Below are 25294 nucleotides of genomic sequence, written 5' to 3'. Positions count from 1 at the left end.
TTTTTTTTTTATTGCTATTGTCTGAAACATGGCCTCTCTCATTCTGCCAAAGATTTCTTCAAATTCCTAACTCTCTTGCCTCCACTTCTTTAGTGCTGATATTACAGGTGTGCGCTACTGCACTACTACATACTCCCCAACTTTTTTTTGTCTTTTTAATACAGGGTGTCACCTTGTAACCCTGGCTGGCCTGTAATTTCCTATAAAGACCAGATGGCCTTGAACTCTGCCTGCCTCTGCTTCCTAAGTGTTGGGATTAAAAGCCTGGGTACAGCCAGACATGGTAGCACTCACACTTAAGTCCTGTATTTGAGAGGAAGAGACAAGAGCATATCTGTGAGTTCAAGGCCAGACTGGTCTATAAACCAAATTCTAGGACAGCTAGGGCTACAGAAACCCCGCCTCAAAAAAACAAATACCAGCACTGGGGAGGCAGAGGCAAGCAAGGTCAAACTAGTCTACAGAACAAGCTCCCGAACAGCCAGAGCTGTTTCACAAACCTTACCTAGAGACAAAACAAACAGGCCTGATCCACCAGGCCCACTAAAACTTACTTTTAATGAAAATTAAACTTCAAGTAAAACATAAACTTCTGTGACTTCTTTTTCCTAAGATGGGCAAAAGCTAGGGATGGGTGGCACACACCTTTTAAATCCCAATCCTTGTGGGGCAGGGGAAGCCAGAGCCAGTCTTCTCCATCAACTTCAGGATAATGACTTCCACATTTTCATTTGGTTTATTTTTTGTTGTTTTTGAGACAGTATCTCAAATACTTGACTGAGAATGATATCAATTTTGGATTCTTCAGCTTCCACCTCTCTAGTGCTGGGATTAAAAACATGCAGCACTGCATCTAGTTTCCCTCAGAGCTGCAGACTTAACCCAGAACTTAGTACACTAGGTACTCTACCGACTAAATTACAACCTCAGCCCCAATGTTCACATCTTAAAAACATTACCGTAAAATCATTACAGTAAACCGCAGAGTAAAAAAGAGAACCCGAGAGGGAACGTCTCATGCTATATTCCGATTCCCTTAGACATATTAAACACAAGCAATAAATACACATCACACCCTCACAGGACTCACGGGAAATTTCTATTCTTCACTGACTAATTTCTCTATCCAGTCACATACAAAAGTATTTCTTTCCATATAGTTTTGCCTAAAACCATAACTATTTCTCTGCAAAGCAAAATTACTATACTGTCCAATTTTTAATGTCTTTCTTGCAAAATCCATTAATAGGATTAAAGCTATCAAATCAGATTTATATTTTACATATTCTAATATGATCCATTTCCAAAAAAACCTCTTTACTTTTAACCCAAACAAGCTAATTATCACTACATTCATTTGCTCTTTATTCTTGTACCAGAAATCCCCAAAATACTTGAAAACTATTTCACTAAATCATTTTCTCTAGGTACTATATCTAATTATAAATCTATATTGCAGGCTGAAAGCATAGATTGTAGACTTAGTATACAGGCGGTCCTCAATTTAATCTTAGGATAAAAGTGGGCATGGGGAAAATTAAGTTAAAACAAAAAACCCCAAGTATTCTGCAAAGTAACTGTGGCTTTAATAGTACCGGCTACAGGTTCTACAAGTAGGCCCCAGCTGGGCTTAGGAGGTGTGGCCTTGCTCAAAGTCCCCCACAGGCTCACAGATTTGAATGTTTGGTCACAAGGGAGTGCCATTATTAGGAGGAAAGGAGGGCTTTGAGGTTTCAAATCCTCAATCCAGATGTATTAGAGTTCTCTAGAGTCACAGAACTTATGGAATGTCTCTCCATATTGAGAGAATTTATTGTGGTGACTTACAGTCCATAGTTCATCTAAGCCAACAATGGGCAGCTGTGGATGGGAAGTACAAGAATCCAGTAGCTGGGCTGGAGAGATGGCTCAGCAGCTATGAGCATAGGCTGCTCTTCCAGAGGTCTTGAGTTCAATTCCCAGCAATCACATGGTGGCTCACAACCATCTGTAATGGGATCCAATGCCCTCTTCTGGTGTGTCTGAAGACAGCTACAGTGTACTCATATATAAAATAAATAAATCTTAAAAAAAAAAAAAAAAATTCCAGTAGTTGCTCAGTCCCACAAGGTTAGTTAGTTGTTTAAGCTACTTTTCTGTAGAAGTAGGTTCTAACAAATGTGCTGGCGAGTAAATGCAAGAAGAGTGAATCTTCCTTCTTCCAATGTCCTATGTAGGCTTCCAGCAGAAGGTGTGGTCCAGATTAAAGGTGTGGATCTGGGACTTGCTTTGTCCCAAACTGACTTTGAACTCAGAGAGATCTCCTTGCCCCAGCCTCTGTGATTAAGGCCTGTACAACCTTGCCTGGGCTTAAGCTTTTCATGGTCACTATGCCATGAAACTATCTTCCAGCCTGGATCACAGATGTGCCCTCCAATTCTGGATTGTAGTTCATTACAGAATAGTCAAGTTGACAACCAGGAATAGCTATTACACCAGGCACTGTCTCTGCCCCCACCCCACCCCTAACCAGAGTGAAAACCACAGGAATTTAGGAAAGTTCTTCATGTAACTTGCTTGTGCCTTCAGGACCTGCTCAGCCCGATAGTGGACAATTCCATTCGATAATAGACCGCTGCTGAGCATGTCCTACTTTATGACTTTGAGGGTCCAGTAACACCCAGCTCATGATGGGCAGTTCAGGTCATATGGTAATTTGGAGGCCCACTGTTAGACCTTCAGTTTCCATTGAGGCCATAGTTGACCAAGAGCCGCCTTTCAAAGGGAAAATAGTTGTCTGCAGATGATGGTAGAGCCTTGCTCCAAAATCCCAAAGGACTCCTTCTGTGATTCACCTATAGGAGCCTGCCAATGGCTCCAAACAGCACCCCTATTTACCACTGATACCCCAAGTACCATTGGGTCTGCCGGATCATCTGGTCCAAGGGGTACAGCAACCTGTACAGCAGCCTGGACCTGTCATAAAGCCTTCTCCTGGTTCCAGACCCCACACAAAGCTAGCAACTTTTCCAAGTCACTTGGTATATGCGCTGGAGTAACACACTCACATGAGGAATACTGTCTCCAGAATCCAAATAGGCCTACTGAGCACTGTGCTTCTTTCACAAGGAATATCTCTGCATGCCTCATACTACTGGACTCCTAAGAATTTCAGAGGCAGGAGGTACTTGGATTTTGGTTGGATTTCCCATCCTCTGATACGCATGTGTGTTACCAATGAGTTCAAAGTAATTGCTACCTCCTGCTCACCTGGTCTGCTCAGCATAATGTTGTCAATATAGTGCACCAGTGTAGATGGTCAAGATCCCTTCTAACTAAATTATGACACAGTGCAGAAGAGTTAATATGTCTTTGAGGCCATATATATATCTTTGTGAAGGTATACTGCTGGCCTTGCAAACTGAAAGCAAATTGCTTCTGGTGGTCCTTATGGACAGATACTGAGGAAAAGGCATTTGCTAGGTCAATAGTTGTATACCACAAACCAGAAATGTGTTAATTTACTCAAGTAAGAACACTACATCTGGTACTGCAGCTGCAAATGGAGTTACTACCTGATTTTATTTTTGATAGTCAACTGTCATTTCTCTATGATCCATCTGTCTTCTACACTGACCAGATAGAAGAGTTAAAGGGAGATGTGGTGGAAACCACCACCCCTACATCTTTCAAGTCCTTGATGGTGGCACTAACTTCTGCAGTTCCTCCAGGGATGCAATACTGATTCTGATTCACTATTTTCCCTGGCAGAGGCAACTCTACAGGCTTCCATCTAGCCTTTCCAACCATAAAAGCCTTCACTCCACAGGTCAGGGAACCAATGTAAGAATTCTCCCAGCTTCTAAATAGATCTATCCTAATTATACATTCTGAAACTGGGAAAATAACCACTGGATAACTACTGGGCTACTGTGAGTCAGACATCAGCCAAAACTCCATAAATCACCTGGCCTCCATAAGCCCCTACTTTAACTGGAGGGTCATGACGTTTCTTGGGATTTTCCAAAAGCAGCACCAATTTAGAACCAGTATCCAAAAGACCCCAGAGAGTATAATTGTTCCCTTTCCCTCAGTGTACAGTTACCCTTGTAAAAACCCATAGGTCCCCCTGGGGAAGAACTGAAAGGCTAATGGCAAAACTTTTAGGTATCTTATTGAGGCCCTTCTTCAGGGACCCCTGGCTACCTCTTCATTCAAGTGGTTCTATGTCTGCAAACTGGCTCAAGTCTGAACACTGATTCACTGGCTGATGGTTTGTACATATTTGGACCAGAGAGTAGCACTATTAGGAGGTGTAGCCTTATTGGAATAGATGCGCCACTGTGGTTGTGGGCTTTAATACCCTAGTCCTAGCTGCCTGGAAGTCAGTATCCTGCTAGCAGCCTTCAGATAAAGATGTAGAACTCTCAGCTCCTCCTGCACCATGCCTGCCTGGACACTGCCATGTTCCCGCCTTGGTGATAATGGACTGAAGCTCTGAACTTGTAAGCCAGTCCCAATTAAATGTAGTCCTTATAAGAGCCGCCTTGGTCATGGTGTTTCACAGCAATAAAACCCTAACTAAGACAGACTGCCTTTGTCATGATCTAATGTAGTCCTTCTTTATATTTGAGAATTTTTCTGCTTGTACAGATCAAACAGAAATGCAACAGGCTTCTTATCTATTTCATGCCTGGAAAACACTGTGACTGATTAGCCAGTAGCAAAAGTCCATCTGAATCATGCCATTATAATTTCACCTAGCCTACACTGACCATTACAGGTTAAGTCATTATGAACATTGTTTTGTCTACACTACCCATTATGATAACTTCGAGTACAGGACTGGGCATGGTGGAGCATGCCTTTAATCCCAGCACTCTGGAGGCAAAGGCTAGTCCTAAAAAACTTTATAAAAATTTGCAATGCACAGGGAATCATAGAGTCTAAGTGAATAATCTATTACAGTGGCTCACAAAGAACAAAGGCTAGGAGAACTGAACTGTGCCTATATTGAAGTTAACTTGGTTCTAATTACCTAACATATAACTTGGAGGAAATTTTATTTTCTTCACTGGAAACATACTTAAAACAGACCTTTCTAAAAACACCTGACCTTATCAGAAATGAAAAGGTCAGTGGGAATATGTAATAAGTAAATGGATGAAACTTTAAAACAGTACTTTTTAAAGCACTATTTGGGATCCTAAGGGTTCCACTGGTAAATGCTTGCCATACAAACCTGGAGAACTAAGTTCAAGCCCCACGTTTACTGTGAAAGACAGGTGTGGAGCAGGTGCCTAAGACTTCAGCACAAGAAGGTGGAGACAGGATGAGCCCTAGGGCTCACTGACCAGTCATTCTACTAATGTGAACTCTATGCCAGTCAGAGACCTTGTCTCAAAAAGTAGGTGAAATCAGGCATATTAATATTAGGATACGATTTTAATCCCACCACCTGGGAATTAGAAGCAGGGGACCTCTTTAAGTTTGAAGCCAGCCTGGTCTATTAAAGCAAGACAAGACAGCAAGAGCTACACAGAGAAATCCTGTCTCTGGGGGTAAAGAAAAAAAAAACCCACAGATTATTAAAAAGTGATAATTACATATCAACAGCCTTTTCAGGAGGTTCTTCCTCTTTAACAGGCAGTTCTAGGGGCTTTGGTTCTTCTTCCTAAAACCAAATGAAACATGGTTAACATAAATGAAGAATACCCATTAAGAGCCAGGCAGTGATGGCTTTAATCCCAGCCAGCACTCATGAATCCATCCAACCTGGTGTATAAAGCACATCCCAGTACAGTCAGAACTACATGAAGAAACCCTGTCTCAAAAAACCAAAAAGAAAAAGAAGGAAAAAAAAATCCGTAAGGGGTTCTGGAAAGATGGCTAAGTACTTAAGAGTGCACACTGTTCTTTCAAAGGACCTGAGTCAGCACTCATTTCAGGCAGATCATAAAATTTGTCCTCAACTCTACATGTCTGAACTCAGTATTTCATAAACTTACACATGCAATTTTTCCCTAGAGCTGCCTCTGACTCCAGCTCTAGGAGATCTGACACCTCTGGCCTCCATAGGCACCACACGCACATGCACATGGCATACCCACACACAGACACATAATCAAAGTAAAATAAAATCTTCAAAAACTACCCATTAAGGCCACAAGATGGCTGAAGTCATGAGACCCTAAGTTTAATTCTCATCACCAAGGTAAAAGCTGGACAGACGCAATGATGCTGATCTGTAACCCAGCACTCCCACAGCAAGACGCATGGCTGAGACTGAAGAAGTTTCTGGAGTTCAAGGGTTAGCTAGCCTGGAGTACAGAGTTCATCATTAACAAATTAAAAAAAAAAAAAAAAATTTTTTTTTTTGCCTCAAACAAGGTGGAAAGAAAGAACTAACTCCAGAAAATTTGTCCTCAACTCTACATGTTTGAACTCAGTATTTCATAAACTTACACATGCAATTTTTTCCATTAAAAAAAAAAAAACAACAAAAATATATCCATTTTAAAAAAAAGATAAACTGGACACGGCAGCACTCAGGAGGTGGGAATAGAAAGACCAGAAGCTCAGATTATCCTCAGCTACATATTGTATCTGAGGCCAGCCTGGGCTATACGACCCTAGCTCAAAATCATGAATTCAATTCTATTAGAAAATAAAGGGCAGGGGGTGGTGGTGCACACCTTTAATCTCAGCACTTGGGAGGCAGAGGCAGGTGGATTTCTGAGTTCGAGGCCAGCCTGGTCTACAGAGTGAGTTCCAAGACAGCCAGGGCTACACAGAGAAACCCTGTCTCGAAAAAACAACAACAACAAAAACAAAACAAAACAAAACAAAAAAAGAAAATAAAGGAATATCCATCAAGAGACAACATAAGAATGCCAAAACAAGTCTTTTATTCTTCTCAGGCATCTAAGAACCACCAACAGTAAGCAATTCAGCTAAAGCAGTGACACATTAGCAGGCCAGTGAGTAACTTTTCCCAACTTACCTCAGTTTCATCTCCCAGTACATCTTCTTCATTTGCTTCTTCTTCTGCTAAAGAACATTAAAATATTCAGGTCAAGCCTTGATCACAGTGGTAAGAGTAAAATTACAACCTCTTTGCTTTACAACTCAATGATGAAGGTAATACACAATTCCTATAATATACATTTAGAGAAAATAAAACCAGATCTCTATCTAATGTTAGCATAAAACTGAATTCCACCTAACTGAAAACCTAAATGCAATTAGGTTGTAATTAAGTCACAGTACAAAATTAATCTAAAGAAAATATTTAGGACTGGGTATAATGGTGCATGGGAGATAGAGGCAAAACAATCAGTAAATTCAAAGCTATTCTCAGTTAGAGAGGCAATCTTGGGCTTATTATATAATGCCCTGTCTTAAATAAGCAACAACAACAAAAGAAGGTGCATGGTGCATGCATAGGTATGCTGGTGTACCCTGTAATTCCAGACCCGGGGAGCCAAGCACAGCCAGATCCCAGTGACAGAGCCTGTCTAAAATGACAAAGTGGATGGCTCCTAAGTACAATACCCAACAGTTGAACTCAATGAGTATGTTCGTGTGTGTATGTGTGTGTGTGTGTCAGGGGGAGGGTTGTGACAGAATAATGAAGAAAATATCTTTGAAAGTGGTAGAAAGCTAGATGGCTCATAAGCAAAACACCAGGAGATCTAGTGGTAGGAAGGATTTCTTTTAAAAACAAGCAAATAGGGGCTGAAGACATGGCTCAGAGGTTAAGAGCACTGGCTGCTCTTCCAAAAGTCCTGAGTTCAATTCCCAGCAGCCACATGGTGGCTCATAACCATCTATAATGAGATTTGGTGCCCTCTTCTGGCTTGCAGGCATATATGTGGACAGAACATTGTATACATAATAAATAAATGAATCTTAGAAATAAAAATAAAAACAAGCAAACAAAAAACCTCCAAAATGGTACTGGAGAGATGGCTCAGGGTTAAGAGTACTGCTGTTCTTCAGGACCAGGGTTCAGATCCCAGCATCCAAATGAAGCAATTCACACTCCCTGTAACCCACATGTGCACACCCACCCATAAATACACACACACAACAAAATAGGTGAAAAAATTTTTTTCAAAACTAAACACTCATACTAAAGAACACCAAGGGAAAAATCATAAAAAGAATAATGACAGGGGCAGGAGAGATGGCTCATCAAGAGCACTTACTGCACTTCCAGAGGTCCTGAGTTCAATTCCCAGAAACTACATGATGGCTCACAACTATCTGTAATGGGATCTGATTCCTTTTTCTGGTGTCTGTAAAGACAGAACATTCATAGACACTCCCCCCTCTCTCTCCCTCTCCCTCCCCACCCTACACACACCTCTGTTTCTCTGTCTCTGTCTCTCTGTCTCTGTCTCTCTCTCTCTCTCTCTCTCTCTCTCTCTCTCTCTCTCTCTCTCTCTCTCACACACACACACACACACACACACACACACACACACTTTAAAGACCAATGACAAAGACATTTGTGTTTAAAAACAACAGGGTAGCCAGGCATAGCATCCCATGACTGTAACTCTAGCACCTGTGGGCAAAGAAGGTAGAACTTGGAACAGAGACAGCATTTAAACTTTCTTCAGGGAGAAAAGTATAGTATATTAAAACCAACAAATGAGCAACACTAGGCTGCTTGATAGAAGAATGCCAAATCAAATGCTTGATAGAGATAAAGCCCTGCGAGGGCTGCAGAGGCACTGTGGCAGAGCACTAGCAGAGGATGTGGGCTGGGTTCCCAGCACCCACATCATCACCCACAGCCAGGAGATCTAACACCCTCTTCTGGCCTCCTAAGACCCCAAGAACATACCCACACAAATAAAATAAAAATAAGGTTGGCTCAGTGGTTAAGAGCAAGGACTGTTCTTCTGAAGGTCTTGAGTTCAAATCCCAGCAACCACATGGTGGCTCACAACCATCTAATAAGATCTGACGCCCTCTTCTGGTGTGCTGAAGACAGCTACAGTGTACTTACATACAATAAATACAAAAATAAAATCAAAAAATCAAAAAATAAAAATAAATAAAATAACTTTTTAATCCTTTTTTAATGTATTTGGGTGTTTTGGATCCATGTATATGTGTACATGTATGCAGTGCTCTTAAGGGCAAAGAAGAGGGAATCATATCACCCAGAACTGTAGTTCTAAATGGTTATAAGCTACCATGAAGGAATGGGGAACTTTGGGGGCTGGAGAGATGGCTCAGCAGTTAAGAGCACTGACTGCTCTTTTGAAGGTCCTGAGTTCAATTCCCAGCAACCATGTGGTGGCTCACAACCATCCTTAACGAGATCTGACACCCTCTTCTGGGATGTCTGAAGACAGTTACAGTGTACTTATATATAATAAACAAAAAAGTCTTTAAAAAAAAAAAGAGAATGGGGAACTTGGGTCCTCTACAAAAGCAACTCTCTAGTCCCAAGTAAAATCTTTTAAAAATAAATAAAGTTGTTTGTTTTAAAAGAAAAGAACCCTGATGTCCTAATAAAGAATACAGATTTACAGGGCAATTCTAGGAAGCAACTTGACAGTGCTAAATCACATTAAGTATTTAAATACATTCCTGAATATACAATGATTACAATCCTAATCTGGGCATATATTGTATAATCTCAAAAGGCACATAAAGAAGAAAAGTAGTTTATAAGAGAATTATATATCCTAACACTATATTAACATATAATACTTTATATAATTACATACTAATAGGGCAATACAGGAATCTGTTAAGGGATGGATCATAAAATGTGGTAGCCTGTGAGAGAACATAAGATCACAGTTATAGTAGTTATTAATGGTGTAAGGATCCACAAGGAGAAGGAGAGAACTGACTCTGAAAGTTGTCAACTGACTTTGAGATATATACCATGGCACGTGCACATACACACACACACATACACACATGCACACGCGCGCACGCACGCACACACACACACACACACACACACACACACACACAGAGAAATGTAATAAAAATCTTAAGCTAACAATCTGTGGTAGCTATATTTCACAGAATGCAACTCTAGAAATGGAATAAATAAAGCAAATAACCACAAAACCTCATGCCACAGATACGAGCTTCAGGGGTGTGCATGTGTGTGCGTGCAGGTGAGTATGCCCGCATATGTGGAGTCCAGAAGAAGTTAGGCATCCTACTCTAATATGCTCAGTCTTACACCCCTGATGACAGGGTGCCTCACTGAACTTGGCTCTTCCAGGATCACCCCACTGCCACTCCCCAGGACTGAGAGAGAGAGTACAGGCAGCATTGATACCCAAACTCCACTTGGTTATTAGGGAATCAAAGCTCAGGTCCACATGATTATACAACAAGAGCCTTCACATACTAGACTATCTTCCCAAATCCTCATATATACAACTTAAAAAATAATAATTAGAGCCAGGTGGTGATGGCACGCACCTTTAGTACCAGCGCTTAGGAGGCACAAGCAGGACAATCTCCAAGTTTGAGGCCAGCCTGGTCTACAAAGTTAGTTCCAGGACAACCAAGTCTACACAGAGAAACATTGCTTCAAGGGAAAAAAAAAAAACCACTAAATAAATAAGTAAATAAATAAGAGATGAAAGCGAAAGGAAGGTATGGACTCATTACCAATGATAAGAATTAAAATATTAAGCAATGTATCTTCCTATTTTATATGTCAATTCTATGTGTTTGTATGAATATGTGTGTGGTGCATTATGTACAGTCCTGTTCCATCACTCTCCACCTTTTCCACTGAGAGGGTTATCACATTGACCCTGGAGCTAGTCTTAAGCAGCAAGCCTACGGAATCCTCCCATCTTCATCACCCACAGCACACATAGGTTTGTGAGAGCACAACCAGCTTTTAACATGGATGATGGGATTCAAATCCAGGTCCTCATGCTTGCACAGCAAATGTCCTGATCTAATGAGCCATCTCTCCAGTGTCTAAAGACATTTGATGAGTATATCAAATACCTAAGAATGGGTGTCTAAAGAGTATTTAAAGGAAGGAAATGAAGAATGGGGATAAAAGAGAATGAATAAAAATTAGAAAGACACAGATAAGCTGGGATGATAACATGTGCCTTACATGAAGGCGGGGCTATTTCTTTCTCAAGGTAGAATTGGGGAATACGAAGTATAAGAGGAACCAGAGATCACCTAGTTTAAGGATTTCAAGGGTTCAGACACTTGTCTTTGATACTGTTAAGGATAAACACTTAATTTTGTTATCAGTGACCGTCCAAACATATTTAATGAAACTTTTTACAATACAGATTAAAATTAAAGCCTTCAAGCTCTTAAACTAGTGATAGCATTATAAATTTTTTTAAAGGAATGGTCTCACTAAGTTGCTTAATTGGGCCTCAAATTTTGATTCTCTGGCTCAGCCTCCTAAGCAGCTGGGATTATAGGACTGGCCAATTTCTTAATATTTCATTATTTTATTTTTTATGTATGAGTGTTTTGCCTGCATGTTATGTATATACATCATGTGTACCAGAAGAGGGCATCAGATCCCCTCAAAATGGAATTACATATAGTTGTGAGGCACCATGTGGGTGCTTGGAATTGAACCCAGGTCCTCTGCAAGAACAACATATGCTCTAAACTAGAGACTCCAGCCTCTTCCATCCTGATATTTAAATAACATACTAAAACATACACAGCCAGGTAGGAGATGTAAGATCTTATCTCTTTAGTATAAAAAATGTTAATACACATACATGTATATACACACATACACAGAGTTTTGTTTTTCTGAGACAGAATCTCACTATGTAGCTCTAGCTAACCTAGAACTCAATCTGTAGCCTAGGCTGGCTTCAAACACTTGATTCTCAGGCCTGAGTCTACTGGGTACTGAATACAGGCAGGTGTCACCACATCTGGCTCAACCCAACAGTATTTTTTGTTGTTGTTGCTGTTGTTGGTTTTTGTTTTATTTTGTTTTGTTTGAGATAAGACTCTTTGTAAGTCAGATTGGCCTTGAACTTAAGGCAATCCTTCTGCCTCGTCTCCCGAGTGCAAGGACTGGAGGTATGAGCCACCATAGCCATTTCTAAAAGTTTTCTTGATGTTGTCAATTTAGAGCTTATGTCACCAACTACCTGAAAAAGGAAGAAATCTTTTAAAGTGTCAGAACTTGAAACTCACATCACATTAATGCTTCACTCACATCATGTTCCCTCCACAAAGTACTTACCATGTTCTTCAAGATATGCCTGGAGCCTATTGATAAGATCTTGTTTTATTCCCTTGGTCTCTAAACCACGAGCAAGACATTCTTGTTTTAGTTCAGCAAGCTGAGAAAACAAACAAACAAACAAACAAACTTTTTTAATACCTATGAATAAAAAAAGAGGTCATTCTCACAAAAGAGAAGATGGAGGTAACAATGATGATGGTCATTCCCCAAATTCTAACTACTAACCCTGACCAAGATCACAGGACTTTCTAAAACATACACTGAAAAAACATTACACTTAAGCAAAACTATAATCTATTTGTGAATTTTTTTTTAATAACTAAGGGGAAAGTTCTAAAAGATTATACTGTCAACAACATAAGAAAGGGAGAAAAATCAATCTTCAGTCAGAAACCCAGTGTCTTTAAAGACAGATTCTCCAAGCACAGTTTTTGTCAAAAGCTTGGTCCTCAAATATAATGGCTCTGGGTCTATTAAAAATGTAGAGCAGCTTGACACAGTGGCATACAGTATTAATCCTACCAGCTGGAGGATGGAGGCAGAAGGATCAAAAATTCAAGGCCAGTAGAAAAACCCACTCCTACCACCCCACCCCACCCTACCCCAAAAAAGTGGAGCTTACTGGGCAGTATTTAGGTCATCAAAGGAAATGAATTAATTTAGGTTAATTCTCCAAACATCAGGTCTATATAAAAGAATAACAATGGCCAGATATAAGCCTGAAATCCCAGCACTTGGGAAATGGAGGTAAGATGACCAGGACTTCAACACCAACACAGTCAACACTTCACACTAGACTCATTCTATGAGACCCTGTCCTAAGCTCTCACTAACCTCCAGCTTTTGTTCCTCCCATGTAATCTCCCCTCAAAATTGCTGCCGCCATTATTTAACCTCTTACAGGGAAACACTATACTGATGGGACTTTCCATTTCCAGATTTGGGAAATAAATAAATCTCTTTAAAAAGTACACCCGCTTCAGGTGTTTTGTCATAAATGGTAGAAAATGGACTAATAAACATCTATTATCCCAAATGTGTTATTACAATATACCACACACACACATATCTGTAAATCTAATCATTGTTCATGTATTATCTGGCTTAATGTCAACAATAAACAGTTCTATCTACATCACCAAACAAACATATGCAACACCCTCCCACAGACTGATATTTAGCTTTTTATTTTGCTGTTACTTTGCTGTATTTCAAGTCCAGAACCTTAAACAGGTTGTTTAAGTTCTCTTTCTCTAGAGCTATATATACCCCAGCCCTATTAAAATTCCTAAATTACACAGCAGCTTGAGTTCCTGCACCAGATCTGAACAAAATTGGACCATATCAACTCCTTGTCATGCAAGAGCAAGGGGTTCACATGGAGCCCCATCCCTCCTTGAAGATTTCTGAACAGTTAATGGTCATGGGGGAGGGGAGATCTTTTCTTCAGTGGTGTAACCGATGGTGAGTGCCCATGCTTCCATAAAGAAAGTCCTCCTGCTGCTCTTATAGACAACCTACCCTAATCAAACTCTTGGGTCACAAGAAGAAGAAAAAAAAACAAACAAAAACGTACGTATATAGAAGGGGACTTGTTGGGAAGAGGATTAGTAAGAGTTAGAAGGGAGCAAGAGAGGATGGGAGTATCTAAATACCACTAAAGTTCACTATGTACACATATAAAAGATGCCATATGAAACATTTTTATGCACAATTAATATATGCTAATAAAAACATTTTAAAATAATAACATATTAAAGAAGCCAGGTGGCAAAAAGATTGGAAATCCTACCTCATCAGGATTACTTGTAAGGGACAGAGCACACCTGAGAAAAGCACATGATATACAATGTAAGAGCAGGTGACTCCTATGGAAGTGACTTATAAGGGGGTCATAACACTGGGGACCCAGGGCTTTTGAGCTACGGACTTATCCCAGTTCTCTAACCCATTCCATTTTCAAAAATACCTTCCTTTTACTTAACAAACTGTTTCCATTTCTACCAGACATACTTTTTTTTTTTAAAGATTTATTTTTTATTATATGTAAGTACATTGTAGCTGTCTTCAGACACACCAGAAGAGGGCATCAGATCTCATTATGGATAGTTGTGAGCCACCATGTGGTTGCTGGGATTTGAATTCAGGACCTTTGGAAGAGCAGTCAGTGCTCTTAACCTCTGAGCCATCTCTCCAACCCTCAGACATACTTTATTAAATCAGTAAAAATGTATACTTACCAATCTTGCAAGCTATAGATGGGTAACTGACAGAACTAAAGAAGACACCCACATCAAGAGTACCCAGACTGCCTGTAACTCCAGCTACATGGAATTTAACAACCTCTGCTTTCCTTCTTAGATCTCTTTGACCATCTGCATCCATATGCACATGCCCAAACACAAGACATAATTTTAAAAAGATGTTTTAAGTTTGCCATAAGACTATGTCTCTTTAGGAATGTCAGAAGCTGCACGCAACATGACTGCCTAATAAAGACAACAATAAACACTCTAATGTAGGGTTGGAGGAACAAGCCCAGGAGCCTGAACACCACACAAAAAACTACAAGCAACTAAGGAATGCTGAGAGTGGGAGAAACAATCTTCCCCAGAGAGGAGCATAAAAACTGATTATCAATACCAAATGGTCATGCCACATGCCTTTGATCCCAGCACTTGGGAGGCAGAGGAAGGCCGAAGGTCAGCCTGGTCTACAGAGTGAGTTCCAGGACAGCCAGGGCTACACAGAGAAGCCCTGTCTTGAAAAAACAAAAAACAAAAAACAAAAACCAAAACCCAAAAACCAAATGGTCAGCCCTAAAAACATACACACATTAACATCATACAGACTGAGCATGTTGTACTAATGTATTTAGGGATGTGTGCAGAGAGAGAAAGAGAGAGACTGACAGATAAGACATATGTATATAACAATAATTGGTGAAAAAAGAAAGCAATGAATTTGAAAAGGAGGGTGCGTGGAAGAGTTTGCAAGGAGGGTATGTATGGTGGTGGGTAAATGGTGTAACTATATTAGAAGCTGAAAAAAATAAAAGAAGCATTTTTTAAATAAAAAAAGGCAGATCATTAGAAGTGACTAATTGTTATATATGAACTCCTGGAATTCATCTGCAGCACCACATACATAAGTAGGTAAGAGTGAGCCAAAGTGTTGGCACATGCCTGTAATCCCTTAGGACTTAGGAGACAGAAGCTGGAGGGTCAGAAAAGGTCAAGGTTAGCCTCAGCTAGAAAGTGAGTTTAAGACCAGCCTGAGTTATATGACAGCCTGTCTCAAAAAGTAAAAATAAATAGGTACATATGTGAAATCTTCTATTCAAGATTCAAATCTTCATTCATACAAAAACTAGATGAAAGCTGGGTAGGTTATTCAACAAGTAAAGACACTTACTGCCAAGCCTGATTAAGTGAGTTCCATCCCTGAGAACCACATGGCAGAGGTTGTCCTGACGGCCACATGTGCTCCATATTGCCATGAACACATAAACACACTTTTTTTTTTTTTATGAATGAAGATTTGGCTCAACAGTTCATTTCTAGCCAGAGAGATGGTTTAGAAATTAAGAGTTTGCTGTTCTTCCAGAGAACCCAAAATTTGGTTCTCAATGCCCATGTCTGGCAGTTCACAACTGCCTGTAACTCCAGATCCATGGACTCTAAAACCCTCTTCTGGTCTCCATAGGCACCTGCACACATAAGGCATACATTCATACAAACATACACAGATGCACAGAAATAAAAATAAAAAAGCAGTCAGGTGTAATGGCACAGGTCTTTAATCTCATCACTCAGGAGACAAAAGCAAATGGATCTCTGAGCTCGAGGCCAGCATGGTCTACAGAGAGTTCCAGGCCAGCCAAGATGATATAGTGAGACCCTGTCTCAAAAGCCAAAACCAACCAATGAAACAAAAACATTCTGTTAGGGCTGGTGAAGTGGTTCAGCAGTGAAGAAAACTCACACTCTTACAGAGGACGCAGGTTCAGTTCCCAGCATCCACATGACTCACAACCATTTATAACTCCAGTTCTATGGGAACTATCTCCCTCTTCTGGCTCCCAAGGACACTACGTAAACAAGGTGTCCATACATGCATGCAAACCACTCATACACATGAAAATAAATGGTAAGAGCAAGCAAAAAGATAAGGTACCTTGAAGTTTTAAAGAAAGAAGTTACTACCAAAATAAGTGTCAATTATACACAGCTGAAATTATAGACCTTTGATAAACTATGTAATAGCCATCCATACTAGGCTGGACATATACTCTTTAAAATACTTGTGTTTGTATCCATGTTCAGGTGTACAAGGGTATACACATACATACACATTTGGCATTCCAGGCTCATTGGCCTGAGCGCTTACAGGTCTGCCTCCTTCTCATCAGGAGTACTAGGACTGCAGACATCCACTGTGTCAGCTTTTCCACTGGTTCAGGATCTGAACTGAGAAGATCAGGCTAGTGTGGCAAGCACTTTTACCCAATGAGTCATCTATCTAGCCCCACCCCCCTTTTGAGACAAAATCTAATGTAGCGCAGGCTGCCCCTAACTTGGTATATCCTTAAAGATGACTTCGAGCTTTTAAGCATCTTTCCTCTACCTTTCCAGTATTGAGCATTACAGGTGTACACCATTATAACAGGTTTTATACAATATTTGAAATCGAATCTAGGACAGGTAAGCACTCTAGAAACTAAGCTACATTCTCAGCTCTTGTGATAGCTATATATTCTTATTTTATGAAGTGTAACATGTTATTAATCTATGGTAAATAAACAGGAGAAAACACTCTAGAATTCCTATATGCAGATCAGAACACAAATATGTCTGGTCTGAAAGATGATCTTTTTGGTTTTAAAGTAAAGATCTAACACCAAAGTGTCAAAGCTAGAAAGCAGACATTTACAGAAGGGAGACCTTTACAACTAGGAGGCATGCTCTGTATTTCTGCAGTTCTTCAGACGGGGTAGCATTTGGAAATGGGGATAGCAGTTTGTTGGATTTTGTTTGTTTGTTTAGTTTTTTTCCTTGTACAATGACTGGAGTACTTAGTGGGTCAGATAGGCAGGCAAGCAGGGAGAGTATATAGGAAGGGTTTTTTGTTTGTTTGGTTGGTTGGTGTTTTTTTTGTTTGTTTGTTTTTCAGGACGGGGTTTCTCTGTATAGCCCTGGCTGTCCTGGAACTCACTCTGTAGATTAGGCTGTCCTGGAACTCAGAAATCAGCCTGCCTCTGCCTCCCAAGTGCTGGGATTAAAGGCATGCGCCACCACTGCCCGGCTATAGGAAGCTTTTTAATAGAATGAGTCAATAGCATTCTTTACTGAGAAACATTGAAAAGAAGTAAGTAAGGCTCCTCCCTACACAGAATGATTGCAGTGACTTCAGAATGTGGCAGTTAAGAATATGGCCTCTAGACAGTCAAGATAGTACACAGCTATATCCCCAGCACCCAAGAGGCAGAGATAAGAATACAGGGTTTGAGGCTAGCCTGGATTACACAGCAAGACTGTCTTGTAACAACCAAGAAAGCTGGAGAGATGACTCAAAGGGTAAATTATCGGTTCCAACCCTTCCCCAGCACTCACAGAATTATCCTTCTGTAATTCCAGTTTGGAGAGGCAGAGACAGGGATCCCCAAAGTAAGCTGCCTAGCCTGATGATCTAAGTAATCAAGTGCCTGCATAGTGGAAGAAGAGTCCTGACAGTTTTCTTTTGACTTCCAAATGCATGGCATAGCACACACACTAAAATAAATAATGCAATTTTTTTAAAAAAACAAATAAAAACAAAAACTTTTTTAAAGAGAATGTAAAGGCTGAGACAGGGAGATCTCTGAGCTTGAGGCCAGCCTGGTCTACAGAGTAAGTTCCAGGGTAGCCAGGGCTACACAGAGAAACCCTTTCTCAAAAAACCAAAAAAGAAAAAAGAAAAAATGTGAGGGCTTAAGAGATGGCTCAGTGGTTCTTCCAGAGACCCAAGCTTGATTCCTAGCACTCACACAGAAGCTCAGAACAGTTTGTAACTCTGGTTCCAGGGGATCCAACACCTTCTTCTAGGTCAGAAGGTAAAAAGTACTCGCCATGCTGGCCTGACAACCTGAGTTATAGCCATTGACCCCAGGTGAAAGAACAGAACCAGCTCCCAAAAGCTGTTCTTTGATGTCCATATGCATGCGATGGCACACACAAACTCACATTCACACACATACACACAATAAATTTACATTGAAAATTTTAATGAAAATTAATATGAAATTTGCATACAAATTGCTTGGATTGACAAATCACTTATTAGTCACAAGAACTAGGACAAATTAATCAATTACTGGATCTGGGCCTCCATTTTTCTTTTGAAATGATATAGAGGCATTTTACTTTAAAGAGTAAGATTTATTATGAGAATTAAATCAGCTAATATGTATAGATAGTATCAAACTGGTGCTTGCCCCATAGCAGACATGTTAGCAAATAAAGAAAACAGTCATTCTAAAGAAATAGCTTAAGCGTGGTGGTTGGAGGGTAAGACAGTGTTGAACAAGGAGACTAGCAGAGATTGTGAAAGTCCTCTGAGTCCGGAAGACTATCATCATACACACTGAACTGGGTAAGTCTCTTCTCTAGACCCCATCCTCAACAGTGCCAAAAGAAGACAAACTCATCAGATCAGGCTCCTCTCTCAAATGTTCAAGAGCTTCTCTACCTATACTACAGCTACAAGAGACAAAAGTTCTAAAGGCTAGAGAAGTGACTTCATAGTTCATGTAACTCCTGCCTCCTTCTGAAGAGGGTATACCTCATGTAATCCCAACACCTGAGAAGTCATGGAGGCAGGGTTATCACTAGGATGGGCTATAAAGCACAACTGTCACACACACACACACACACACACACACGGGGTGGGGGACAGGGAGAGGGAGAGGATGCTTATACAACTTAAGAAGGCTCTTTTTGTCTGAGTTAGGGATCACCATGAGTCTAAGGTGAGTCTGGGCTAGAGTGAAGTCCTATCTTAACCTAAAAAAAGGAAAGTGGGTTTGAAGATAGCTCAGCAGGGCCTGCCCACATAAAGTCAGATGAGGTAGCATGTAATCCTAGCACTCCTACAGTGAGAAGGGAGGCAGACACAAAAGAATCTTTAGAATCTGGGAGGCCAACTCACCTCGAATAGGCAGCATGAAATAAGAGATCCTGTCTTTGCCGGATGGTGGTGGCGCACACCTTTAATCCCAGCACTCGGGAGGCAGAGGCAGGTGGATTTCTGAGTTCGAGGCCAGTGTGGTCTACAGAGTGAGTTCCAGGACAGCCAGGGCTACTCAGAGAAACCCTGTCTCGAAAAACCAAAAAAGAAAAAAAAAAAACACAAATATTTTAAAACAGTGTTTGCTACATTATGACATTATTATAGATCTTTCTGGTTCTCTCCACTAGAGTCCCTTTTATCATGTGTGATTATAAATCTGGTTGTTATAGTTCAAGACATCCTCAACCACAATCCAGTCTTTCAACTGAGTCAGAATGACTATAATGCCACAGATTTTTCAGAAATTTGCACTTGATATGGCCTTCTATTTCAATGCAAATGTTTTTGTCCTTCCTACTTCAAAGCTTATGCCTTTTCTTTGAACTAAAGTCCCCAATTTCTCTTTATAAAAATGGAAAGAGTTTGGTTTTTTGTTGTTCTGAGACAGGATTTTCCATGCCACCCTGACTGTCCTGGAACTCACTATGTAGAACAAGCTAGCCTGGAACTCACAGAAATTCACCTGCCTCTGTCTCCTGACTGCTAGGACTAGAGACATGCACTACTATGCCCAGTTTGGAAAGAGGTTTTTTATTTGCTTTTTGATGTCGTTTTTGGTTTTTCGAGTCAGGGCTTCTCTGAGTCGCTTAGGCTGTCCTAGAACTTGCTCTGTATAACAGACTGGCCTTAAACTCAGAGAATCATTTGCCTTAGCCTCTTGAGTGCTGGGATTAAAGGCGTGTGCCACCACCTGACTTGGGAAGTGTGTTTTTAAGGCATTTAAAACCCAAAATTGGCCAGGAGAGGTGGCATTTGCCTTTAAACCAAGCACTAAGAGACAGAGACAGACAGATCTTAGGCCTTAGAGTTCAAGGTCAAGAAAAACTCTACAGAAAGTTCCTGTCTCAAAGATAAATGAAATAAAATAGAAACCCAATCCAAAAAGTCAGATTATTCAAGGTCAACACTAGAGTCTAACACTGTCTTCAAAGTCAGAATGTATATGGGTTCTTAACCAGAGGTCTATGGACTCCTCAGGGCTACAAGGTAATTTTGTGGAGCCCATTAAACTGCATGCAAAGTATTGTACATGCCTTTGTCTGGGGAGAGGGTCCGTACCTTTCATCAGAGTTTCAAAGATATCTGTGACCTCCAAAAGTTTAAGAAGTGCTCTAGAGAAAAAAAGCAAAAACAAGCAAATATGATTAAAGAGTAAGTCCTGCTTACACCCTCAGGAGTGCCTCGTGTCCTCTTAAGACTATATACCTGAAATCAGGTCAAAAAACATTAGATAAGTGAGGTAGTCAATCAAATGAAAACTTAAGAACTAACAAATACTAGTATGGTGGAAGGAGGAACTCCATAAACAAATACAATATCCATAAAGGAAAGTCATGGGACAACTAGTGACTTACTCTGGGATTTCAAAAGGGGAACAAACAAGAGAATATCGAATAGCCCACTAATTTTTAATCTCTTTCACCTAAAAATTAATTTTCTGTGTATGTTTTGTAACATGTATAGCAGTACAGAACTACATAACTTACACAGATTAAAAAAAAATGGAGGGAGTTGCTCAATTTTTCCTTATTTGTTCAAGTAATCACTAGAAAACTTATAATAATCCATTACAGCTACATCAAGTTAACAGTAACTAGAATAACATAAAAATCCAATAAAGAAATTTGAGAGTCCAACAGTTAAGAAACACATTTGCTTTCAAACAATAATGTCACCTTAACAGACTAAATTATAGGGGCCTTTTCTAAACACCTTCATTTACAAATTTTAAAGACAAAAACACAGCAATTTTTTAAGTTTTTTTTTTCCTCTGTGTGTATGTGTGTGACACAGAAGCAGGTGGCTGAAGACACCTGAAGAGAAACTCAGATCCCCTGAAGCTTGTGTGTTCAGGTTGTTGTGATCCACTTGATTTTGGTGCTGGAATCCAAACTGAGGTCCTCTGAAAGAAAGAGTGCTCCTAACCACTAAGTCATTTCTCCAGACCCAATTATTAACTTTTAAGAAAAGAGGGAAAGAAAGAAAAAAGAAAGAATGAAGAGTTTTCATGGCTGGAGAGATGCTCAACAGCTAAGACAGATGAAGAGTTTTCATGGCTGGAGAGATGGCTCAACAGCTAGACAGATGAAGAGTTTTCATGGCTGGAGAGATGGCTCAACAGCTAGACAGATGAAGAGTTTTCATGGCTGGAGGGATGCTCAACAGCTAAGACAGATGAAGAGTTTTCATGGCTGGAGAGATGGCTCAACAGCTAGACAGATTAAGAGTTTTCATGGCTGGAGGGATGCTCAACAGCTAAGACAGATGAAGAGTTTTCATGGCTGGAGAGATGCTCAACAGCTAAGACCACAGATGAAGAGTTTTCATGGGTGGAGAGATGCTCAACAGCTAAGACCACAGATGAAGAGTTTTCATGGGTGGAGAGATGGCTCAACAGCTAAGGCAGATGAAGAGTTTTCATGGCTGGAGAGATGCTCAACAGCTAGACAGATGAAGAGTTTTCATGGCTGGAGGGATGCTCAACAGCTAAGACCACAGATGAAGAGTTTTCATGGGTGGAGAGATGGCTCAACAGCTAAGACAGATGAAGAGTTTTCATGGGTGGAGAGATGCTCAACAGCTAAGACAGATGAAGAGTTTTCATGGGTGGAGAGATGCTCAACAGCTAAGACACAGACTGTTCTTTCAGAGGACCCAGTTTCAATTTCCAGCACATACATGGACACTTAAAACTATCTGTAACTCTGCAGGTATACAGAAATACATACAAATACCTGTACACATAAAATAAATAAATCTTTTTTAAAAACCACCACAATCCAATGCATGACAGTGAATGCCTCTAATCCTGACACTCGGGAGCAGAAAGGTAGGATCTCTGTGAGTTTCAGGTCAGCTAGAGCTACAGAGTGAGATCCTGTCGAAAGAAAGGAAGGAAGGAAGGAAGGAAGGAAGGAAGGAAGAAAGGAAGAAAGAAAGGAAGGAAGAGTTCTCAGTTTTTATTAAGTTTGATTTGTACGAGATTCCCAGAGGAAGGAAGGAAGAAAGGAAGAAAGAAAGGAAGGAAGAGTTCTCAGTTTTTATTAAGTTTGATTTGTACGAGATTCCCAGAATAAGGTGACCAAAACAACTGACAATAAAGCTTCCTGTGAAACACAAACAATAATCAACATAGTTTCTTAATTCTTCTTGAAAGGAATTATTGTCCTTACAGAATAATAATTGAAGGGCAAGTCTACATACAAGAAAAGAACCTCGGGTTACCAAAATGTACAACTCAATAGGTCCTGTGGTTCAGAATGTCACCAAGAAGTGACACCAAGGCGTCCTGGAAAGATGGTTCAGTGGTGAAGAGCACTTACTGCTCTTCAGGATCCAAATTATTCTACTCCCAGCACCCACATCAGGCTGCTCACAACTGCCTGTAACTCCAGCTCCAGGGGATCCAACACCCTCTTCTAACCTCCAAGAGCATGCACCATACACTCACAAAGCCACACGTAAATAACAAAATTAGATCCAAAAAGGGAGTTGGGGGTGACACCAAGAGAGCTGGGATCCTTCCCAAAGATAAACAGGACAAGCAAAATCCTAAGGTTTTCAAACATACTTCATACACCTCCAATATTACAGCTAACTACCATATACGTTCTCTCTCTAGTGGTAGGATAGTTAAGAGAGGGCAGGGCGCTGAGAACCTCCTGAGAAAACTCGAAAAACTTTTAGGGCTAATGTGTTCGCCATTTTACAACCTTTTGGAGATGCCTCTGCTCCAGGTTTCCACCGAGAAACCTATCTTAAGGCCTCTCCTCTCCTTCATTTCAAAATTCGAGTCCGGGGTCTTAACCCCACCTTGTTAAAAGAGAACGGAAGCACTTCCTGGGTTATGTTTGGGAGATATTCAGCTAAACATGCAAAAATGCTACTATATGCTAACTGAGGAATCTCAGCTTTGGGACAAGAGGAGTGACTACATCAATCCGGGAAAAAACAATAAACAAACATTATTTTGGGTCAGCATGGAACACGGGGGAAGGAACACTGACGTAATGCAGGTTAAATGAGAAAGGAGTATAAAAGATAGAAGGCGCTTCACAGCCGGGTGGGGAAGGGTGGCAGAAAATAAAAACAATGAGAAGAACAGGTAACAGCAGGTAAACACCAGGTAACTATAGCAATAAAATACTGAGGAGAAACGGAGTTCATGGTAGGCCTAAGAAAGGAGGCACAAAACTACAACGGAAGCCAGGAAAGAAGTGTAAACAGGCGCCTGACGGGAAAACACGTGGAATAAGGCGGCGCAGGGCCCCGTGTAGAATTTAGGCTCCAGAAAACCCCACCTCAGCCTCCCCGCGTAACGGTACCTTCAGCTTGTGGAGCTCCACCGTCTCGGTCGCCATCTTGCTGAGCCTTACTCTGCCAGACCCCCACCGCTACCCCCACCTCAGACGCTCAGGTTCATCCAACCAATCGCCGTCGCCCTTGCTCCCACCTCACACCAACGGCTCTTCCCATTAGTCAGAGGCGGAGTCGCTCTCACGCCTCTTGGCCACTTTCCAAGGCTCTCTGAGAAGGTGGACCCAGGGAAGGGCGGGGTTTGCAGAGCCTAACGATAGAAAAGGCGACCAATTGTATGTCTCCATTGCGAAACCAACCAATGATTGGGAACAGCGCGGATTCTGCTCCACCAATAGGGAGAGCGCAGACAGGGCGAAAGTCGGCTACTTCCTGGAGACCACAGGTGTAAGAGCCAAGCCGGACGGGCTCCTGAAGCTGGCAGGTATGGGCTGCGTGAAACTTGAAAAGGTTACGGAAGAGAAGTTGGTGGGAGTATTGGGAAGGGCGGCGAAACGACAATCTTAGATTTGAGAGGTCCCGTGAAGAAAGTGACATGCGAAACTGAGACTCTGGGAGGAACATGGGCAGACTCTACTTGATTTAAGGAATTGGGGGACAGGCAAGAACAGGTTAAAAAACAAAAAAACCAAAAAACTAGGCATTAGAGCTAGCATAAGTTTAAAAGCTAAAACCGCCCCTAGAACGGGAGGACTCCATTTCTTGAGGGACTAAGCTCAGACCCCTTCCGTAAGTTCTTGCAGCGCCCCACGTTCAGCAAAGGAATGAAACTGCTTGGCTGCTGACAATGCCAAAAGTGTGAGAGACAGGATGGACATGTCCCAAGGAAAAAAGATGGGGACTAGAAGTAGCTTTACTCTCAATGCCTTCTTTATTGGTCCCTTGATTAACTGAATAGCTTTCTTGTGGGACTCTGGGTATGACTTCTTTATAATTCATTAACTTCCTCAAGAAAGTAAATTAAAATACTCCCGATTCCCCTGGTCCTTAAAGTAAATGTCAGAGTCTAAACTTACTACTTCATGTTTAGTTGAAATGTAAAGATCTGAGTAAAAATTACATTTCTATAATGTAATTTTTTAAAAATTGACAACAACAAAAAAAACCACTTGTGTGAGTGAGTATACACGCTAACAACTGAATGTATGGAAGTCAGAGGACAGCTTGCCAGCTTGCAGGAGTTGGTTCTCTCCTTCCACTGTATGGGTCCTGGGGATCCAAATCAGGTCTTCAGGCGTAGTGACAAATACCTTTTCCAGCTTAGCCATTTCGAAGACCCTCTTGCCTTTTTGTTTGTTTTGGAGAAATGATCTCACTCTAGCCCAGGATAGACTCAAACAGTTCTCATGCCTCAACCTCCCAAGTTCAGGGATTACATCTTCTCAAGTTTTAACAAAGCCTTCAGGTTTTCCTTTTTTTTTTTTTTTT

The 25294-nt window shown here is 40.9% G+C and overlaps 2 protein-coding genes across 10 annotated transcripts in view; one reads left to right on the top strand and one right to left on the bottom strand.

The window, feature by feature from the left end:
• Positions 1-24073, bottom strand: part of Sarnp (SAP domain containing ribonucleoprotein) — a 56721-nt gene extending 32648 nt beyond the window's left edge. Inside the window, exons 1-6 of one of the 7 annotated variants that reach the window (XM_031350179.1) lie at positions 23875-23944; positions 20609-20661; positions 14016-14049; positions 12221-12320; positions 6983-7029; positions 5586-5653 (exon numbers count right to left, since the gene is read on the bottom strand). In XM_031350179.1, coding sequence (XP_031206039.1) covers positions 5586-5587 — 2 coding nt within the window. In that variant the 5' untranslated portion in view covers positions 5588-5653; positions 6983-7029; positions 12221-12320; ... (1 more) ...; positions 20609-20661; positions 23875-23944. Of the gene's footprint in view, positions 1-5585; positions 5654-6982; positions 7030-12220; positions 12321-14015; positions 14050-20583; positions 20662-23874 lie in introns of those variants that run through there. The other 6 variants (XM_031350178.1, XM_031350180.1, XM_031350174.1 and 3 more) reach the window with 6 other exon arrangements.
• Positions 24074-24181: 108 nt separating this feature from the next.
• Ormdl2 (ORMDL sphingolipid biosynthesis regulator 2) overlaps positions 24182-25294 on the top strand; it is a 3216-nt gene continuing 2103 nt past the window's right edge. Inside the window, exon 1 of one of the 3 annotated variants that reach the window (XM_031350181.1) lies at positions 24182-24290. The gene's annotated coding sequence lies outside the window, so the exon portion shown is untranslated. The remainder of the gene's footprint in view (positions 24291-25294) is intronic. The other 2 variants (XM_031350183.1, XM_031350182.1) reach the window with 2 other exon arrangements.

The sequence above is a fragment of the Mastomys coucha genome, unplaced genomic scaffold, assembly GCF_008632895.1.
Source record: "Mastomys coucha isolate ucsf_1 unplaced genomic scaffold, UCSF_Mcou_1 pScaffold4, whole genome shotgun sequence".
Lineage (NCBI taxonomy): Eukaryota > Metazoa > Chordata > Mammalia > Rodentia > Muridae > Mastomys > Mastomys coucha.
This window is presented reverse-complemented; position numbering and strand designations above follow the sequence as displayed.